The 14,400-nt window shown below is 42.4% G+C and overlaps 2 protein-coding genes across 4 annotated transcripts in view; one reads left to right on the forward strand and one right to left on the reverse strand.

The window, feature by feature from the left end:
• Positions 1–339: 339 nt before the first annotated feature.
• cd2bp2 (CD2 (cytoplasmic tail) binding protein 2) lies at positions 340–8,629 on the reverse strand. Its single transcript, XM_083567035.1, has 7 exons — positions 8,506–8,629; positions 7,912–7,987; positions 6,551–6,683; positions 6,266–6,423; positions 2,228–2,819; positions 1,498–1,583; positions 340–642 (listed from the first exon to the last, which is right to left on the reverse strand). The coding sequence occupies exons 2-7, from the start codon at positions 7,984–7,986 to the stop codon at positions 532–534; spliced, it is 1,155 nt and encodes a 384-aa protein (XP_083423161.1). The 5' UTR covers position 7,987; positions 8,506–8,629; the 3' UTR covers positions 340–531.
• A 3,203-nt stretch (positions 8,630–11,832) lies between these two features.
• pheta2 (PH domain containing endocytic trafficking adaptor 2) overlaps positions 11,833–14,400 on the forward strand; it is a 10,942-nt gene continuing 8,374 nt past the window's right edge. Inside the window, exon 1 of one of the 3 annotated variants that reach the window (XM_083567054.1) lies at positions 11,833–11,980. In XM_083567054.1, coding sequence (XP_083423180.1) covers positions 11,848–11,980 — 133 coding nt within the window. In that variant the 5' untranslated portion in view covers positions 11,833–11,847. Of the gene's footprint in view, positions 11,981–13,895; positions 13,924–14,074 lie in introns of those variants that run through there. The other 2 variants (XM_083567055.1, XM_083567056.1) reach the window with 2 other exon arrangements.

The following is a 14,400-nucleotide window of genomic DNA, read 5'->3' on the forward strand; positions in this document are numbered from 1 at the left end:
TTATTTCCTCCCCTAGTTAGGGTGCCTATCTAGGGCGGACAAGTCTATTCAGGATTCGGCCATTGAAAGCGATTTATTTACGTTCTTTAAATAGAAAATAAAGGCATCCAGTCGATCCTTTGTACACATACATACGACTACATGAACGCTATACTATCAATACTGTTATATACATATCTATCCGTTCCTGCCTAAATTAATTAAAATATAATACTTATATTTGTATTTATTCTATTTCTACCACATGTTTGACCAGTCATAAAAAAGCATTTCACTACGTACTCTGTATGAATGTGTATGCGACAAATCACATTTGATTTGATAAATGAGGACCAGTGATCTGGTCAGCCACCGAAATCTTTATTTTAAAAGAGATGATAGCAAATATTTAATCCGGCTCGTCGATACAAATGGCAGTGAGGGAAACAAAATACAGAGGGGGAAAAAAAGGGGGAAAAAAATCTCTCACATTTAAAAAAAAACCGCACAGCAAAAAATGTTGGATATGATGTAACGGAGCAGGTGGGAGAGTCACGTGTAAAGCTCGAAATCCAGTCTTTTGGAGTTGTAGAACTGCCCGCCCTCCTGATTGAGCCGTCTGCAGTACACGCCGTCTTTAAAGTAGCCCTGATCCACCCAGTCCTGATGAAACATAAGAACAATGAATTCAATAGAGTGAGGCAGACATGGAAACTTTAAATTCTTCAGGAAAACATTGACCTCAAATAAAAAGATTGATTTTTTTTTTTATTAAAATAAACGACAAGCCGTTACATTTCTGGGTTCGGGTAAATTTTTATTTCTTCGAATAAATCAGAAAACCGAAAGTATAGAATCAATCCTGAGCATCCTTTGTGCAAAAGTAGTTCTACCATATACTTTTTTTTCTATACATTAAAAGTCCTGTGGATCGTTTGGTACCAAATAAAAAAAAACCAAACTGCTGACTATACGATCTGTGCAGAGGATGTAAAAGTAAGGGAGTGCAAATGATAATATTTCCCAAATAAGTCCAAGGTGGTGATGATACACAGATGCACCTTATCCAGATCGACTTACAATCATCTCAAGGGGATTGCTGAAGAACTCAGCATTGGCAGCTTGGTGAGGCTGAGATCTGAAATCATCACCTTCTGCTCAGAAATCAAACCAATGTTTTTTCCCCTTTGACTTTTTAAGAAATTCGATTCGGAGACCCAGCGATCTACAGCCTGCCGGATCTGATGTAGGTGATGGTGACGAGGCCTGTCAGTGTAAAATATTCATCCCAATAGGTGTTCAATAGGATTTGAGCTCTACAGTAGAAGATCCTCCATTCCAACCATGTAAAGCAGATCTGCATGGAGCTGGATTTGTGCGCAGGGGCATCGTCATGCCGGGACAGGGTTTGGTCTCAGGTGTCCCAATACCTTTGGTCGTACCGTGGATGCCGTTGGCAAACACACCTTGGAGCTTGAGCCACACGAACAAAGTAGACATGAAGATAACGATTCTCACCTGCATCTGCTGGCTGCTGAAGGGTCCGTAGAGCTCGGAGTTTTCCTTGTTCTCCCATTTGTACTCCCACATCACCTCGTCGCTCACTGCAGGAAAACAACACATGCAGGTAAAAGTTACTCAATCAATCAATCACCTAATCAACCAACCAACCAACCCATCCATCCTTCCACTAGTCAATCAGTCATTCAATTAATCAATCCCTCAATCAACCCACCAACCAACCAATCCATCCATCAAACTAATTAATCACTCAATCAACCAACCAACCAATCCATCCTTCCACTAATCAATCACTCAACCATTTAACCAATCAACCAACCAATCAATCCATCCATCCGCTAATCAATCAATCAATCAATCAATCCCTCAATCCATCCGTCCACTAAAAAATGAATCCATCCATTTATCAATCAAGTCATCTATCCATCCATCCATCCATCCATCCAAACAATCCACAATTTAATCCTTTCATCCATCCATTTCTCCATCACTCACTCCATCCATCTATCCAGGGGCATTCTCACAGGTTTGGGTCTCCTAGTAGAAGTGTAGAGAATGGACTGGTAACGCCAATGATATAACTTAAATAAATCACCATGGCAACGCAGGTGAAGCATTACCATTATTATTATCTCTTTCCCTTTACAACAAATCTGTGACCATTTCGTTTCTTCGACCAATCAGTGAACTGTGCTATTTCTAGCCCCGCCCACATAACCCGTTTTACCCAAGCCGCTCTCCGCTTCCTCTTCCTGCTCCTCTTTTTTCCGGCTGTGCTGCTCGTCAAACTCATCTGCGAACATGTCCAGCTCGTCCTCTTCCTCCTCCACCCCGTCCTTCACGACCCGTTTGTCCGCCTTCTGCATATTTTTCAGTCTGTACGCCAGCTTTTCGTACGTCTGCTGATAAATCTCGTATTTCCCGAGCACCACCAGTCTGTCGGCCAGCGCCGTGAGCCTGTCCAGCTTCTCGGTGTCTCTGATGGACGACTCGTCTTTCTCCTCGCCCCCTCCATCCCGTGCTCGTCCCTTTTTCTTCCGCACTCCCAGTCCCCCGAGTCGGCGCAGCCCTGCGGAGACGGTCTCTCCCGGCTGCAGCATGTTGACCACCTCCTCGGTCAGCTGACACGGCGTGTACGAAGCCAGCGGGTCTTCCTGAGCCTCGCTCTTCTCCTCTTCCTCGTCTTCATCCTCGTTCTCCTCCTGTTTCTCCTCTCGCTGTCTCTCCTCCTCAGCCTCGTCCTCATCCTCGGCGCGGCGGCGACGCTTAGCCGAGAGTCCCTTCTTTTTTTTTTTCACCGGCTGCTCTTTGATTTTTACCTGCGCAAAAAAAAAAATTAAAAAAATCATTAAGCATTATGGTGAACATCCCTCCCCACATTTAGTCCCTGTTCCTTCTTATAAAAACCTCCATGCTTCCAGGAAGATGTTCTACTAGATTTTGTGGAGATTTGTACTAAATGGTTTGGCTCCCATGTATCTATCCAGTCTCTTAACACGCTACAATCCATCACGCTCCCTGAGATCTCAAAACTCTGGGCTTCTAGTAGTTCCTAGAATAGCAAAGTCCACTAAAGGCGGTAGAGCATTTTCACATTTAGCTCCTAAACTCTGGAATAGTCTTCCTGACAGTGTTCGGGGTTCAGATACACTCTCCCAGTTTAAGTGTAGATTAAAAACATATCTTTTTAGCAAAGCCTACACATAACACACATCACACACATCACATCACAACCTTGTGCTCCAGAATATATGATCACATGCACATTATCAACTTGTGCTGTTAATATCATGAACAGCAGCTACGCTAATTCCTCTCCACTGCTTCTCTTTCTCTCCCCATCCCGAGGCTTCCTGAGGTTTGGCCAGCTCCAGTCACGTCCCACCTCGTGAAGATTATGGACCTATGGATGATCATGGAGAAGTAGATGCCGAGTGTTTAAAGGCCCTGGCATGGAGAAGCTGATGCTGGATCTATGATGATCACAAATTGTTCTGTATTGTTGAAAGATTTATGACCAAACTTTTGATGTCACCCATATGAGGATGGGTTCCCCTTTGAGTCTGGTTCCTCTCAAGGTTTCTTCCTCATATCATCTAAGGGAGTTTTTCCTTGCCACTGTCGCCACGGCTGCTCATCAGGGACAAATACACACCATTCACCTTCACTGTTGTTTTCTGTAAAGCTGCTTTGAGACAATGTCTGTTGTGAAAAGCGCTATACAAATAAACTTGACTTGACTTGACTTGACTTGTACTGATGTAGGGGAGGTAAGAAGGTCTGGGGTGCAATCAGGGTGAAAAATTGGTTGGAGCTCTACAGCAGGAGATCTTCCGTTCCAAACGCATGGAAATCAGATCTTCATCGAGCTGGCTTTGTGCACAGGAGCATTGGTCTCATAGTTCAAGCAAGAGTTTGCGATATTGACAAATATATATACATATATTCTTGGATTTAATCGATAACTATAAATATTTTGTGTTATTGTGTTAGTACCTTAAGGACCATAGACAGCTGCCTCCTAATACCAATACCATAATATCAAGTTTTTGCCGCCTAGTCTTGAATGTTGTAATCGTTCTAAACGCATTGTAATATACCAAATACTGCAGAGAAAGACTTCATAACGTGACTTACACGTTTCCCGATAATGTCAAATCACACATGGTTAAATGAACGAATGTGGCATTGTCACAGAAAATATAGAAGTTCAAGTGAAGGAAAAATGTCATGGCGCATAAAACATTTAAAGTCATCCTATAAAATTGTTTGCCTTCGAATTTTGTGGTAAGAGTTTGGGAAAGCAGCACATAAATTCAGGTGTCCCAATACTTTTGGTAATTAAGAGTATGGACCAGGGTTACCGCAACAACTACTTGTTCATTGGATCAACCATCTCCATCCCCCCCTGTCCTCTACATCTGCCTCTTTCAATCCAACTACCTGCATGTCTTCCCTCACCACATCCATAAACCTCCTCCTTGGTCTTCCTCTTTTCCTCCTTCCTGGTTCTTCATCCTCAACATTCTTCTACCAATATACCCCATGTCCCTCCTCTGTACATGTCCAAACCATCTTAATCTCACCTCCTTCACTTTGTCTCCAAAACATCCTACATGCACTGTCCCTCTAATAAACTCATTTCTAATCCTGTCCATCCTCGTCACTCCCAATGAAAACCTCAATATCTTCAGCTCTGCTACCTCCAGCTCCACCTCCTGTCTTTTACTCAATGCCACTGTCTCTAAACCATACAACATCTCAGGTCTCACCACAGTCCTATAAACTTTCCCTTTCACTCTCACAGATACTCTTCTATCACAAATCACTCCTGCTATCACTCTTCTCCACCCACTCCACCCTGCCTGCACTCTTTTCTTCACTTCTCTAACACACTCTCCATTACTCTGCACTGTTAACCCCAGGTACCTGAACTCCTCCACATCTTCTCCCTGCCACTGCACAACTCCACTGCCCTCCCTCTCATTCACACACATGTACTCTGTCTTACTCCTACTGACTTTCATTCCCCTTCTCTCCAGCGTGTACCTCCAACTCTCCAGGCTCTTCTCCACCTGCTCACTACTCTCACCAAAAATCACAATATCATCCACAAACATCATAGTCCAGGGAGACTCCTGTCTGACCTCGTCCGTCAACCTGTCTATTACCACTGCAAACAGGAAAGGGCTCAGAGCCGATCCTTGATCAACTCAACAACTTAATTTCCCTGTAGTTACTGCAGGGGTGCACATCTCCCTTATGCTTAAAGATCAGTACCAGCAAACTCCTTCTCCATTCCTCAGGCATCTTCTCACCTTCCAAAATCTTGTTAAACAATCTGTTTTTAAAACTCAACTGCATCTCTCCTAAACATCTCCACGCTTCTACTGGTATGTCATATGGTCCAACTTTTCACTCTTCGTCCTTTTAATAGCTACTCTCACGTCCTCCTTACTAATCCTGCTTCACGATCTCCACACCATCCAACCTTCTCTCTCTCTCTCTCATTTTCCTCGTTCATCAGCTGCTGAAAATACTCCCTCCACCTTCTCAACACACTCTCCTCACTAGTCAACACATTTCCATCTCCATCCTTTATTGCTCTAACTTGCAGCTCATCCTTCCCAGCTCGGTCCCTCTGCCTGACCAATTAGTACAAATCCCTTTTTCCTTCTTTAGCCTCCTCCTTTCCTACAGCTCCTCATATGACTTTTCCTTGGCTTTCGCCACATCCCTCTTTACCTGCTGCTGCATCTCCTTGTACTCCTGCCTACTTTTCTCATCTCTCTGTTGATCCCAATTCTGTTTCTCCAGCCTCTTTCTCCTTCTTATTCTTCTTTCAGTCCTCACTCTCCTCCTCCTCTTCTTCACCTCCAAAAACCGTCCTACAGACCACCATCCAATGCTGTCTAGCTACACTGTCCCCTGCCAACACCTTACAGTCTCCAATCTTCTTCAGGTTGCATCTCCTACATAGAACATAGTCCACCTGTGTGCTCCTTCCTCCACTTTTATTCGTCACTCTATGATCCTCCTTCTTCTTAAAATACGTATTCACCACTGCCATTTCCATCCTTTTAGCAACATCTCCCACCATCTGCCCTTCCACATTCCTCTCCTTAAGACCATACCTACCATCACCTCCTCGTGACCTCTGTTCCCTTCACCTACATGCCCACTGAATTTACCAAGCCTTCATTCCCAAGTTTACTGTAACTAAAAGGTAAAGTTAATCGCCATGGCGATGTAGGTGAACCCTCACCCAGTCGATGTTGTCCAGCCAGTTGTCCCTGATGTCCTCCTCTTTCTTGATGAAGTAATTTCCCTCTGAGTCGAAGTGACCCTCCTCCATTTCCTCTTTTAGGTTGAAGGGGGTGATGGGAACTCCTTCATCACAGTCAATCGTGGCCATTTCCTGACCTACACACACACACACACACATATATATATATATATATGCCTAACTAGACAGCTTTGATATGAATCAATTTATATCAACTATGCCCACAAAAAATGGTAACAAAATAATGCTCATAAATAAACGCACCCTCAATATCATCACTGGCCAGGATGTTGTATTTACTGTCCTTGTCTGCATCCTCTCCCTCGTCCTCCTCATCACTGTCCAGAGAGTGTTTCTCCTTAAACCTCGAGCCGGGTCCACTCACTTCATCATACATCTGAGGATAAAGGGGAAAAAAATTTACATAAGTAACCAGGAAACATCTGTGAAGTCGATCTCGATGAAATATGCAAATGAACCCTTTAACTAGAAAACTTTCACATTTTGAGCATCTTTTGCACGTACGCCGTGACAAACGCCGAACGAGAGCGGGCGAATTCCATCCTCACGTGTCACAGCGAGTGCTGGTGACTAGATGAAAAATGATAGCTGCGCAATCCACCGATTTTAACGTTACAATGGCAACCAGTAGAAAAAACGCCTCTGTGCTACGTTCGTGCATCTAGCTTTGCCATCCATCCATTAATGAATCAATCCATTCATCCATCCATTCAGTCAATCTCTCCATCCAGCCCAATCCATCCGGTCAATCTCTCCATCCATCCATCCATCCAATCAATCTCTCTATCCATCCATTCAACCTAATCCATCCAGTCAATCTCTCCATCCATCCATCCATCCATCCATCCATCCATCCATCCATCCATCCATTAATTTAATCTCTCTATCCAAACATCCATCCATCCAATCAGTCAATCTCTCCATCCATCCATCCAGTCAATCTCTCCATCCATCCATCATCGATCCATCCATCCAGTCAGTCAATCTCTCTATCCATCAATCCATCCATCCATCCATCCATCCAATCTCTCTATCCATCCATCCTAATCCATCCAGTCAATCTCTCCATCCATTCATCCAATCTCTCTATCCATTCATCCATCCATCCATCCATCCATCCATCCATCCATCCATCTAATCAGTCACTCTCCATCAATCCATCCATCCAGTCAAGCTCTCTATCCATCTATTCATCCATCCATTCATCCAGTCAGTCAATCTCTCTATCAATCCATCCATCCATCCATCCATCCATCCATCAAATCTCTTCATTTATTCATTCATCCAGTCAATCTCTCCATCCATCCATTCATTCAGTCAATCAATCAATCCATCCATCCATCCCATATAACCATTCTATGTAGATGATAGAGAAGCAGCATGTCTGTGCTTTAGTGGTCCATCTGTAGTGGACACATGTAACTTCCTAGTACTTTTTTGTGAATTATGAAAGAGTGTACATCAAACATTAAACCACGCCCCCTTACCAAAATCATTAGGGCGTCAGGTGACGAGGACCCACACTTTGACATGCGCAGATGGGTGCTCTCGTTTGCATGAATTGAAACGATATCTTTCTCACACACACACACACACACACTTACCTTCTTTTTCGGCAGCTCATCATCCAAAGTGATCTCCTCATCCCCATCCTGAAATGTGACTTTCCTTTTGGACATCCTGAAAAATTATTGGAGCAAAACGTCATGTTTGGTTTAAACAAAAATTGTTTTTTTTTGTGCATAAATAAACATTACTTTACAAATAATTACAGAATTGGTGAAAGTGAGCAACACAAATCATAAAAAATGTATGTGCAACACAATTAATACATGATACATATTATACAGATCATCTACACAACTAAACAACGTAAATATGTAAAGTGCACGTTTTTCTCCGAAAATCACTTCCGGTACTATTTTTTACTACGACTTCACCGTCCAATTAACAAACACCCCGAGACATATCAACCAATCCCAACATGGAAAGCCTGACTCTCTTATCCAATCAGCGCTCAGGAGGCGGGCTCTAACAAAAAAAGCACACAACTCGAGCGCATTAGCGAACTAGCTAAAACTTTTACTGCTCTCAAATCAACTTGATCCGCTAATAGATGACAAAAATGGCTGCTTGTTTATTTTAAACTGTTAATTAAACCAAATAAAAGGATTTAATGCACAATTCTCCGTTCCTACCTGTGTGTTTTGGGGGCTATTCCCTCTGCGCCATTCAACCCTTAAAACGAAAATGACGTAGTACGCATTCTTCTTCTACGCTTGATAGAGTTTATTACCAGGAGGTTTTGTATCATCAGCGCCCCCTACCGCGCTGATAAAAAAATCATTTTCACTATTAAGTAGGGGTGTAACGGTTTACAAAATTCACCGTTCGGTACGTGCCCCGGTTTTTAAGTCACGGTTTTTCGGTTCGCTTAGGAGGAAGAAATGCAAACAAAAAGGGAAGTCCATTACACGTAAACCCACATGAGCATTAAAGTTCCTGTCACAATCACAAACCCACAAAAATACTCAGTGACACGTGACTCGTAAAACACACGTCTGATAAATAAGCAATAGCACATGACTCAGCAGAATTACACCCTCATCACAGACTTACTATTACATGGCGTGGAGAAATGCTAAGTAAGCACAAAGCAAATGGAAATCTTGTAAAGGTCGTTCTACTGCATCAGTAAGATCTCTCCCAGGCGACGCACACTATAGTTTTAAGATGTGCTATTAAAGCTATATTGAAGAAGCACCAAAAAACATGCAATGTTGAGGAGCATAGACGAAGTGGTCTACCAGGGAAACTTAATATAGTGGATAAAAGACACATCATGCTTGGATCGCTTCAACATCCAAAGAAGTCCAGCAGTGCCATCAGAAAAAGAACTGGAGGAAACCCGTGGGACCATGATATACCCTTCTACTCTCTGGGGAAGTCTGGAGAACTCCAGAAGATTTCCTCATGGAAGAATTGCGGCTGAAAAAGCCAAACCTTCAATATAGAAACAAAGCTAAGTGACTCAACTATGGACCAAAAACAGAGGAAAACTGACAGCAGATGCTCTGGTCTGAAAGTCAAAATTTTAGATACGTGCCTGTAGCAGGAGACAAGTTGTTTGCCGAAGATCTATAAAGGAGCACAACAACAAGTGTCTGCAGGCAACAATAAAGCATGGTGGAAGTTTCCTGCAAGTTTCGGGCTACCACCTTCCACATTCCTCTCCTTAAAGCCATACCTACCATCACCTCCTCATCACCTCTGTTCCCTTCACCTACATGCCCATTGAAATCTGCCCCGTTCACCAATCTTTCATTCCTAGGTTCCCCTTCTACCACTTCATCTAATTCACTCCAGAATTTTTCCTTCTCCTCCATCTCACAGCCCACTTGTGGAGCATAAGCACTGATGACATTTATCATCACGTCTTCAACTTCCAGCTTCATGTTCATCACCCTATCAGAAACTCTCTTCACCTCCACTACACCCTTACTGTACTCTTCCTTCAGAATCACCCCTACACCATTTCTCTTTCCACCCAGAACAGTTTGAACCCACCTCCAATGTTCCTGGCCTTACTCCCTTTCCACTTAATCTCCTGAACACACAGCATATCTACCTTTCTCCTCTCCATCATATCAGCTACCTCTCACCTTTTACCCGTCATAGTACCAACATTTAAAGTACCAACCCGAACCTCCACTCTGCTACACTTCTCCTTTCCCTGCTGCCTCTGTAGACGTCTTCCTCCTCTACTCCTCCTCCTTCAGCCAACAGTAGCCCAATTTCCACCGGTACCCTGTTGGTTAACGATACCTGTGGCGGTCATTGGTAACCCGGGCATCGACCGATCTGGTATGAAATTCTGATTTGTAATCCACATATTTGATCTGGAACAACGACCCCAAACATGCAGTAAACATTATTAAGAACGATCTTCAGCGTAGAGAAGAACAAGGAGTCCTGAAAGTCCTCCACAGAGTCCTGATTTCAACATCAGTCTGTCTGGGATTGCAGGATGAGACAGAAGGATGTGAGGAGCCCACATACACCTACATCTGTGCTTAGTGCTTTAAGATGTTCTGAACAATCCACCAGACAAGTTCCTTCAAAAACTGTTTGGAAGTGTACCTGAGAGAACTGATGCTGTGTTGAAGGTAAAGGGTGATCACACCAAATACATTTACATTTGAGGCATTTAGCAGACGCCTGTGTCCAGGGACTCCACTGGTTGGACATCTAGGGGAAGTTCATTCCACCACCAGAGAACAGAGAAGATCCTTGAAGTGTACTTACCTCTCATTTTGAGAGAAGTTGGTACCAGTGGAGCAGTGCTGGAGAATCTCAGACAGCGTGGTGAAGTTCGAGGTGTGATGAGGTCTCTGAGATCTTGCTGGTCCATTTTTGGCATTGTGGGGAAGAATCAGTGTTTTGAATCTGATACCTGCAGCTACTGGAAGCCAGTCTTGATTTGATTTGGAGTTTTCTTCTGTTGATTTTACTTCCATTTCATTAACTGATTAAAATAATCTGTTAACCCTTTAATTTTTTAGGTAATTTTCTGCCTGTACTTTTTCGAAAACATTTAGCTCCTAAACTCATGCACATTATCAACTTGTGCTGTTAATATCATGAACAGCAGCTACGCTAATTTCTCTCCACTGCTTCTTTTTCCGAGGCACCCTGAGGTTTGACCAGCTCCAGTCACCTCCCACCTCATGAAGTTTATGGACCTTTGAAGAAGTAGATGCCGAACTTACAAACATCCTGAACTATCTAGAGACGTACCAGTGCCAATTGGATCCCGCTACATGTGTGGAGTTTTGACATTGGACCTCCTGGAGTGTTTAAAGGCTCTGGCATGGAGAAGCTGGTGCTGGATCTGTGATGATCACAAATGTTGAGCTCAGTAGCTCCTACTTTTATAACCATAAAGACTGTAGAAAGAACATTACTTATAATGTTATACTCCAGTGCTCATGTTAGTTCTCACTCTCCAGTGTTCTGTATTGTTGAAAGATTTATGATCAAACTCTTGATGTCACCCAAATGAGGGTGGGTTCCCCTTTTGAGTCTGGTTCCTCTCAAGGTTTCTTCCTCATTACATCTAAGGGAGTTTTTCCTTGCCACAGTCACCACGGCTGCTCATCAGGGATAAACACACACCATTCACCTTCACTGTTAAATACTGTAAAGCTGCTTTGAGACAATGTCTGTTGTGAAAAGCGCAATAAAAATAAACTTGACTTGACTTGACTTGACTAATTGTCACCGCTGATCCACAGCAAATTCAACTGTAAGAAATTAGCAAAGAAAAAAAAAAGAAACAGGACAACACGATGGTGTTTTTTATCACGATGGTGGTTTGGGCTTCAAGAGTCCAATGTCTGTCAAGAAAAACTTTTCAGAAAAGGAACTGAGAAAGTTCAAAACAAAAGGTGACTTTCAGTCCCCGGGCCGAGCCGTGACAACCTGCTGCTGGATCACAGTCACACACTTTATTTTCTACTGACGTTCTTATTGTATATTTAATGCGTGTAGATACTCCAGACACTAGCGATGTAACACGTGATAAGGACAATAAGGCAAACAGTATAAATAAATACAATAAGGCAGAAGAGAAGAAGATTTTCAGCACAGTACCAAATAAAACCTTCCAGAATTGTAAGTAAATGTTTTATTTACGGTATAAAAAAAACTTATCGTCATCATTCGCAGGTTGGCGTGGAAAAAAGGAACGGATGTATATACATGTACAACTGATGTACAACTGATGTACAACAAGTTGTACAACTGATACAACTGAGTTTGCCTGAAAGTCAAAATGTATTTTCTTTAGTATAAGAAATGAATTGACTCCATTAGTGTTCCTCAGAGTTACACCACGCGTTAAATCTCCTCATGGGTTTCTGAGAAGATACCACAGAAACGACCCAGTGCTTTTTCTCCAGATGTCAACATTTACACAACTTGTATTAGCCGTAGTTTTTTTTCAAAAGTAGTTTAATAACTAGCTAAATTGCTAGCTAGTCTATATTTTCAATGCACTTTCATCCAGGCAACATTTCATTATTTTTATTAAGATTAATTTAATACGAATTTTACCAAATTATGAAGTAAATACAGATATATTTGACAATCATTTTACAGTTCTGCTGTTATTTTCTTATTATATTGTTTATATAAAAAAAAAGGTACTAGCAGCTTCCTAGCTTGATTGCTAGATTGTGTCTTACAGTGTTTTGGAGTCTTTTATGGTTTTCGAGAGACACGTACATGTTCCTTTTGTTTCTCTGCAACAAACTCGGCCTTGTTACTGTGTGAACGAACACATCTATAAATGTTCCACTTTGTTTTCATTGGAAAATCCTCCCTCAGCGTGAAGAACAGATTTACACGCTTTCCGCATCCGGACGCTTTGTTTCTCCGAACATTCATCTGAAATACTTCTGCTGTGCCTCGAAAACTCAACAAAGATGTTCTTCACTAGTTGGACAGTCTTTCCATGCTAGATTACATCCAGACGACTCTACAGAGTTTGGACGTATTTGTCGCTTCGGCTCATCGTCTTGTTGTACGGCGAAGTCGCTTCTAATGAGACGAAGTCCAGATGAATTTGCATGGTGTTGAAGGACGGAATGGTTACCATGTTGGTTCCTTTCATCCGGAATTTGGCTTCCACCTCCATGTTTGACTGTGTTCTCCAAAATGTCACATTTTTGATAGTTATAATGCATCACCAAGGTCTTTCACAGGAAAAGATTCTCTAGGTTTCAAGATGTGCTGTTTGAGCTATTTTGAAGAAGCACAACGAAACTTTAAAACAATGTGAAGGACAGTAGACGCAGTGATCAGCCTAGGAATCTTAATATAACCAGTGGGACCCAAATTATACTAATAGAGTATAAATAGAGTTAACTGTCTGGAGAAGTCTGGTCAGAAGTGGAAAAATTGTGTCCAAAACGCCACAACGTAAACAAGCATAAGCGACTGAACTATACACAAAAACACAAGAACTCTGGGAGCAGAAAAATGGGAGGAGCTCTGGACTGATGAGTCAAATCCATCCATCGTGGACCTACCATTCACTGACTAGAAAAGATTTACCCAGAAGGTAGGACCAGATGTTCCAAATCAAGCTTGGAACAGCAGCAAGTTGTTTTGCCGATGAGCTGGAGCGCGATACATTAAGGAGTGTCTGCAGGCAACAGTGAAGCATAGTGGAGGTGAAGCATGGTGGAGGTGAAGCATGGTGGAGGTTTCCGGCAAGTTTGCAGATTGGAGATTTGGTCAGGATTAATAGTGTCCTCAGTGTTGAGAAATACAGAAATGTAGATACTTTTCCATTGCAATACCACCAGGGAGGCGTTTGATTGGCACCACAAGAAATTCATTAAGAATCTTGGGTGTAGAAAAGGACAATCGGTCCTGGAGGTGATTGTTTGAGTCCCGATCTCAACATCGAGTCGGTCTGGGATCACATGAAGAGAAAGAAGGATTTGAGAAGATCGGTGGATAGTTCTCCAAGATGTCTGGAACACCCTACCTGCCAAGTTCCTTCAAGAACTGTGTGTGAGTGTACCTAGTAGAACTGATGGAGGCAAAAGGTGCTCACACACAACACTGATTTGGATTTCTTTTCTGTTCATTTTATTAATTGATAAAAAAATAAAAATAAATAAAACTAGTTCTATTTTTTATTTAAAAAAATTTTTTTAACACCTGCCTAAAACGCTTACACAGTACTATGTGTGTGCAAAGCTGCAGATGACATGAAGAATTGAACATCACCCTCTGTACCGGTTTTGGTTACCAGGATCTGGGTCGGAGTCGCGTTATATATATATTTCAACACACTTGCCAACAATATCAAATTACCCCTTGATCCCTACAGTTCTGTCCTCCGTAGTGTGTGACGTAACCGCGTTCTACCGCCTACGTAGTGCACTAGATGAGGCACAGACTTCGATTTGGGACTCGACCAGGTGGAAGTCTGAGCGCCGGTAATACGAACCCTTGAAAATATCTTTTATTTTTTATTTATAAGACGCTTGTTTTGTGCACTTGGTCATACAGTGAGGGCT

This window comes from Silurus aristotelis (genome assembly GCF_946808225.1).
Source record: "Silurus aristotelis genome assembly, chromosome: 17".
In the NCBI taxonomy this organism is placed as follows: Eukaryota; Metazoa; Chordata; class Actinopteri; order Siluriformes; family Siluridae; genus Silurus; species Silurus aristotelis.